Source organism: Carcharhinus amblyrhynchos, chromosome 4 (genome assembly GCF_965287045.1).
Source record: "Carcharhinus amblyrhynchos chromosome 4, sCarAmb.v2.hapA, whole genome shotgun sequence".
NCBI lineage: Eukaryota > Metazoa > Chordata > Chondrichthyes > Carcharhiniformes > Carcharhinidae > Carcharhinus > Carcharhinus amblyrhynchos.
This window is the reverse complement of record NC_137327.1, coordinates 46,316,314-46,324,062: the sequence shown is the minus strand read 5'-3', so window position 1 is coordinate 46,324,062 and position 7,749 is coordinate 46,316,314. Positions and strand designations below refer to the sequence as shown.

Genomic DNA, 7,749 nt, shown 5'->3' with positions numbered 1-7,749 from the left:
AATGAAGAGCTGGCAGCTCTCCGATTGGCCGGCAAGCTCTCGGAGGTGAGATTGTGTCTTTAAAAGGGACTGGAGTCCAGATGAAGATAAAACCACTTCAAATGGTCAGATGTCATAAAATACTGTAATACTGAAGTTCCATTTTAAGGTTGATAAGACCAGTCACTGGTACCCTATCTTTCCAGTTTTACTGGACTTGCAGTCAGTTGAGTCCAAATGGTCGGGGTGAGTTTGCCCCTGGCTTTCTGGCCCACTGACTGGGCTTCTTGCACCGTGATGAATGAATTGAGATTGTGTACACAACCACATAAAGCTGCACATAAAAAGTCGATGATTCTCTGCATGTGGGGAAATACAAATATGTTTGCCAATTTTTTTTCAGATTTTCAACAACCTTGTAGACTTCTATTTGTTTACCCTGGAAAGGATAAGCAGCATGTGTACTTGCTAATTTGTTTAATGGTGCTTTTCAATCTTTGTCAACACTATTCATTATCTGCTTACGACATTCTGCATGCATGGCATCTACGTTGCATGGCAATATATAAAACCCATCACCATCTTCTTAAAGTTCATTGTAACACAAGCCATGGCATTCCTCTGGCTCCTCTCCTGCTTCGCCTTCATTGGAGCCAGTTATGGTAACGGTGTTTGAAACCAAGTTCCAGTTTTATTGATTGTCATTGAGATGTCGGTCTGGACTGTTGATAGTGCAAAATTGTAACAATTGTTTCTTTCTCCCTGGACTCAGGCTGTGGCTCTCCAGCCATTACGCCTGTTGTGAACGGCTATGCTCGAATAGTCAATGGTGAAAATGCTGTACCAGGATCCTGGCCCTGGCAGGTCTCCTTACAGGTGAGATATTGAACAATACATGAATGTGATAGATTTATAATTGTTCTGTTGAAATTTAAGCACTTAACAGCAACTTGTTTTTACATGAGGACAAGGGCAGCACAGTGGCACAGTGGTTAGCATTGCTACCTCATAGCACCAAGGACTTGAATTCAATTCCTGGCTTGGGTCACTGTCTGTGCGGAATCTGCACATTCTTCCCGTGTCCGCATGGGTTTCCTCCGGGTGCTCCAGTTTCCCCCCACAATCCAAAGATGTGCAGGTTAGGTGCATTGGCCATGCTAAATTCTCCTTCAGTGCACCCGAGCAGACCCTGGGGTGTGGCGACGAGGGGATTTTCACAGATCATTGCAGTGTTAATGTAAGCCTACTTGTGACACCAATAAATAAACTTTAAACTTCTACATTTAGATCAAATCTTGTTAAAAATTGAACCATAATTAGTAAGGAGAAAAAATAAAGGTTTATTGCACATGAAATCGATATGGATGAAGTTGCAGGCCATGTCAGCTCGTCCAGATAGAAGGAATCTCCGCACATTGCATTATCAAATTGCATTTAAAAAATAATTCCAGATTTTAATCACCGCTGTTCTAGTGCAAGACCATTCTAAATATTTCTCTATATTTTCACTTCACCGTCATTTGTATAGACAAATTAAATATTCAATTAATATTCTGCCACACTTTCATCCAGATTAATTAGATTCTCTCCTACATCCACGAGTGGTCCTAACCTGTCCTTAAATATTTTAAAATAAACCTTTTGTATGTCCCTAAAAGCCAATTATTTTTCTATTATCTGTTTTTGCTTTATCATATCCTCTTTTAGCCATACTTTTTTATTTTTCCATCTCTCTGTCTCACATTTATCTTTTGTATTGTTAGTCCTAATGTTATCATTCTTATGTAAAGTTCTATTTTCATTTTATCTCTCAGTGCCCCCCTCAGTGCCTCTTCTACAATGTATTCCTTCTGGTTCAAACCGCCTGATGTTCAAAGATCTCCCAATGCTGATCTGTTGACTTATTTGCTACCTTCCCTATCGAGTCAATTGAACGGGGAAATGCAGTTTGGAGTATATTTCCCCATCATGAATCTGCCAGTGAAATTAGTCCACTTTCTATTGTAAATTAAGCTAAAAGCCCTCTATATGTATTCCAGAAGCTGTTATAGCATTCCCTCTCAAACATTGATCTCATAACCATTTTTATATCTTTCATTCACCCGATATTGGAACATGGGGCACTTTGTGTAATCGAGTGGACTCACAATGCCAAACAATTGAGAGAGTTCGGGAAAGGACTTGCAGAGTGATTCTTGGCCCAAGTTTCCATAGTTACTCAGACACCTTATAGTGGTCTGGGCACACTTGAGAACAGACCTGCCAACACTCTACCGTCCTTCTGTGAGAACTTTGCCTGTCTCCCTACCAGTTACCTGCAAACAGGTCTCACAGTGGCCACCAGCCACAGAACTTCAAACAATTCACTGAATTAAAATGTAAAACGACAAGATTTAACCTATCACACAATGGACAAACTTTAATGAGTGTTAAGAGTTTGTATCTTGATAATGTAACAATCCTAATCTGATGACCAGTACGTTATTTTGTTTTTTTCCGTGATTTAATGTACTTTGTATTTTGGTTGGAATGATTGAATGTAAAGCTAGCTTTAATTCAGCCCATAGATATGTAACAGAAGCTGATTTTTAAATAACTCACCCTTTGATTTGAAACTGAATTGCATTTTACAATGAGAATTAGGTGATACTGAACATCTTTCTTTATGTCTTAGTCCGACTCTGGCTGGCACTTCTGTGGGGGTTCTTTGATTAATGAAAACTGGGTTGTCACTGCTGCACATTGTGGTGTGAGGTAAGTCTTAATATGAGGCTTGCAAAAAGAAAATGAAAAAGCTGGAATTGTAACTCTAAAGCTTCATTCATGATGAATAACGCAGTCTTAGCCAACATTTTTGATCAAAGTAAAACCTAAAGCAAGGAGTAAACAAGATCCTTCTGAGAATAGAGTTAGGGAAGTGGAAGGTCATTGGAAAGTCACTGGATGACGTCCATCAGGCATGGTGAGTCTTCAGCTGACTGAGGAGCCCATCTCTGAGTGCAGAACAAGATGGTTCCCTGAATAGAGTTAGGGAAAGTTGCTGGAAAGTAATGATGGTGAGAAATTACAGCTTTCCGTTTGAAATCCTGATGGAAGGAAACCTAGATTTTGCTGCAAATACAGTCACTGTCACTTCCTGTTTCTTTTATATCTTGCACAGTACCGCAGATTTCGTTATTGTTGGTGCCTATGACAAAAGTTCAAAAACAGAATTGAGCCAGAAATCTATGTCTGTTGCTAAGGTATGTACGAATCCCTCTGTAAACCTAGGATTCTATTCCCAATTTGTTCAATATTTGGGAATAATGGAGGGGGGGAAACGATGAGCGGAATTGGGTACCTCAGAGAATGACCACATTTGATGCTGACATTGGATGTCCAAAATGTTCCATTCCCCGATATTAATATTCTTCACATGTTTGAGCATTAAAACATCATAATTCTGACAACAGAATCATCAATCATTTTAAACTCATTGGAAGCAAAAGTTACTTTTGAGTAAAAAAGAATAAAGCAGTGGCAGCCACAGACTCTTAGCATTCCACATGCCACATGCCCCGAAACTCTGGACCCCAGTTTCAATGATGTGGAGATGCCAGCGTTGGACTGGGGTAAACACAGTAAGAAGTCTGACAACAACAGGTTTAAGTCCAACCGATTTATTTGATAGTAAACTCACAAGCTTTCAGGGTTTGCCCCTTTGTCAGGTGAATGGAGAGTTCTGGCCTCAGACAGAGCATATAAAGCACGGACAGTTTACATCTTGCAGATTACAGATAATCTGTAAACTGTCAGTGCTGTTATATGCTCTGTCTGAGGCCAGAACTCTCCATTCACCTGACAAAGGGGCAAACCCTGAAAGCTTGTGAGTTTACTATCAAATAAATCGGTTGGACTTAAACCTGGTGTTGTCAGACTTCTTACTGTGTTCCCTAGTTTCAATCCAGCCCTCTCTCCAAGTCCTCAGCCCACCAAACATTAAGCAGTATTTACTACTTGGTGAACTGTTAATCAAATTATTGGCCATTACTGTGATGGAGGAGACAATTAAACTCAAGCAAGTATATATCAGGCAGGATTAGACCTTTCACTTTTTATAGATGAAATTGCGTGACTGTAAAAGCTACAAAAATCAACACTCATAAAATATTAGGATCAGACTTGTGAAGCTGGTTTCAAGCTGGGATACTTCAAAGACTGAAAATCCACAAAATAAAACATTATCTGCAATAAATGAATGAATAAGAGTTGACCGGATCTACACATTAAAAACTTATTTGTTGGTATCAATAGATGTTTCAGTTCTAATTTACTCAGAACATATGAGTTCTATTAATTGTTCGAAAACTCTACAAAAAATATCAAATTAGGAAAAAAGAAATTTAAGATATGTTTCACACAATAATTCACAGCGAGCCATCATGAGTATTAAACTATTACAGTTTTTATTTTGTACATCTATCTGTTTTTCATTAACTTACTGACTGGCCATTCTGTTATCCAGCCAAGTGTTTTACCTTCTATTATTAATGACCACAGGAATGTTCTGCTGTACATTAGCATTTGTTTCAGCAAGGATTTCCCCTCTAACTTACAGCAAAGTCTGCAGCTATCTGTCTGAATTAACTGCGTACCTCTATGAACGTACAAGAGAAATGAGCACAGCTGCTATTCCTACGCTTTCTATTACAGGTCATTACTCATCCCAAGTGGAACCCTTACACCATTAACAATGATGTTGCTGTGGTGAAGCTTGCATCCCCTGTTCAATTCACTAAGCAGGTCGCCCCTGTCTGTCTTGCTGCTGCAACTGATCACTACCCCGCTGGCATGATGTGCGTCACGACTGGATGGGGAAGGACCCGTGCATACCGTATGTCAGTTCAAAACTTGACCGATTTAACATGACGCAGTTTAGTCTTTTAGTTTTGTATCTTGAGAAATAGTATAAAATTGTGGAGAGGTTCACAGGCTGACTGACAGACAGTTTGATAGGCCAAGACATTGGTTGTAGTCTTTGCTCTGAGAGTGACATAGTGGTACAATGGTTAGCAGCGCTGCCGCAGCGCCAGGGAGCCGGGTTTGATTCTGGTCTTGGGTCACTGTCTGTGTGAAGTTTGCACATTCACCTGGTATCTGTGTGGGTTCCCTTTGGATGCTCCAGTTTCCTTCCACAGTCCAAAGATATATAGGTTAGGTGGACTGATCGTCCTAAATTGCCCCTTACTGTCCAAAGTTGTGTAGGTTAGGGGGAATTAGTGGGGTAATAGGGATAGAGTCGGTGGGGGGGGGGGGGGGGGGTTAGTGGGCCTAGGTGAGATACACTGTCAGAGAGTCAGTGCAGACTCGATGGGCCAAATGGCCTTCTTCGGCACTGTAGGTTTTTTTCTATTCTACCAGCTGACAGGGTGTTTAGTCCTAAAGAACAAAATGGTTTCACGGCCTCCCATTACCCATACCACGAGGATGGGTTAACCCACACCCACAAATCACCAGTATTCCACACTGCAAGTCTCCTCTGGCCAGGAGTCTCTGGAGGAGGATTTGAACCTTCTACCCTCTGACTCACCAGGGAGCTAACAGCTACGCTGACCCAAATCTCACCTTTCATTTCCTCACTGCTGGTTGGTGGGAAGCGTTCTCCAGTGATTCAGGATTTTTGCTGCCCTGCTCTGTTTTTAGGAATAATTTTCCAGTATAACAAGACATTATTAACTAGATTAGCCAAGAGGTGGGTTTTGATGAGGAAGTAACACTCAAGAAGTCACCTGTGAAAATGAATAAAAACTGCTGCTCAAAGCTCTCACGAGAAAACGTTCACAATTGTCTGAAAATAAGTTTAAAGGCAGGGAAAAGAACAAAGGATTAAAGCAAGGTGCAAAATCTTAAGTGGAAAATTGATTTCGACATTGCCTTATTTGTTTGCAGCTCCCGAGCGTCCTGATATCCTGCAGCAAGCAGCCCTCCCTCTTCTTACCAACACTGAGTGCAAACAGTACTGGTTTAACAAGATCTCTGACGTCATGATATGCGCCGGTGCCTCTGGAGCATCCTCTTGCATGGTATGAATCTGTTCTGAGGCTTTTTAAACTTTCTTCTGTTGTAACAAACTCAAAATGAAAAATCTGGGTGTGCTTTTCCCTCTGTTTACAGGGTGACTCTGGTGGTCCTCTTGTCTGTCAGAAGGACAATGTCTGGAATCTGGTTGGCATCGTTTCCTGGGGCAGCGGTTCCTGCTCCACCTCCAGGCCCGGGGTCTACGCCCGTGTGACTGAACTCCGAGGCTGGATTGATGAGACCATTGCTGCTAACTGACTGCAAAACAGAAACATGAAATGAAAAATAAAGTGAATGGATTTATCCACAATGCACGTTAGCCTCATCTCTTTTTAACACTCCTGAAGCTTGATGTAAATTGCAATGCATTCAGACTTAAATGGCAAAATTCTCCCATTTTGAGACTAAGTGGTGGGTGGCTCCGATGGTATCTTCCCTGCTGGTCAGAATGGGGGGAGCCCACACCAGGTTCTCCACTTGGATCCTCACTAATTATGTACAAGTGAGTTCCTCTCTGAATCTCCTGGCAGGCCGACAGCTAATGCATTTTCCAAACATCGACTGACGGGTTTGAAGCTACCAGCACCATGTTCAAATACCAGTCCAACACACTCATATCCAGCCCACCTTTCTTTACCAGACCATGCAGAGTGTTCGCAATCCAGGGACAAAATGCTAGCAGCCTCAAGAGGAAGTTTGTTCCACAATTCAACCTCTCTCCCCCATTACCTGTAAGGTGTCCATCCGCATTCGGATCACTACCCACTGCATCTGGAGTCTTCATCCATCACCTTCCGGCAAGCAATGTGGCATCCCTTTGACCGCCTGGTTTGTGAGCATTTCATGCAGCCTTGTCCATTGGAGTCCGACTTCCCTGCCCTCGCTCTTCCCTCTGTCATCTTTGTCTATCTCCTTTCTTCTCTGCCTGCCATTGTGAGACCTCACCCCCACCAGCTCTCCTTCCACATTGACCCCATCTTGTCTTCATCAGGCACCACTCCCTTTCCCACCTCCCAGTTGAACTTTGTTGTGGAGGCAGCAGGAGTTCGACAGCGATGTTCTGTCAGGATGCGCAGCACCAAAGGGAAGGAGACCCTGTACTCAATCATCCCAGGCGCAGTACTGATCTGACACAGGAAGGTCCATGGGTCCAGCAGCATGGCGTTGCCCATGAAGAACAGCTTGGCATGGAGATGGAAGGGAGCAACCAGTCTGCCCCGGCAGAGTGGTGAACAACGCATCAGGAGTATTGTCGCGGGTAACCTTTGTTGCACTCACCTCAAACTGAAGTGGCCTTTTCCATACCACTCGTTATCAACTTCAATTAGACCAATGTATTTTCCCACTGGCGTGACACAAGATTGGAAGGCCTGATGGGACACTGGTGGGCATTTGCTTTAATGAGCACTCATGAGACGCAAATGAATGAAAATGGAATTCATGTCCACAGTCAGTGGGAAGACCAACCTGCCATTAACTCACCGTTGGGTAAATTACAACCTGATTTTAGGCTTCAACAGGATTCTCTGCTCCGTTCCCCAAGCCTGCCATGGGTGAGATAGGAGAATTCTGCCATTAGGGTGAGATCAAGAGGGTCAAAACGGGACCTGCAACAGTGCCCCCCACCCCCACCAGTAACGTGATTAGGTTCACACCCAGAGTGTGAACTTGATTTGCATGATTTGAAATAAATTTTAATATCATTACACGATA

General features: G+C 42.6%; 1 protein-coding gene across 1 annotated transcript; it reads left to right on the top strand.

Annotated features, from left to right (window-relative positions):
• The first annotated feature begins 589 nt into the window (after positions 1-589).
• On the top strand, positions 590-6,294 carry LOC145341974 (chymotrypsinogen 2-like). The gene is made up of 7 exons (XM_080187086.1): positions 590-641; positions 752-855; positions 2,654-2,733; positions 3,140-3,221; positions 4,672-4,852; positions 5,908-6,041; positions 6,133-6,294. Exons 1-7 carry the CDS (start codon positions 590-592, stop codon positions 6,292-6,294), a joined length of 795 nt encoding a protein of 264 aa, XP_080043212.1.
• The last annotated feature ends 1,455 nt before the right edge of the window (positions 6,295-7,749 follow it).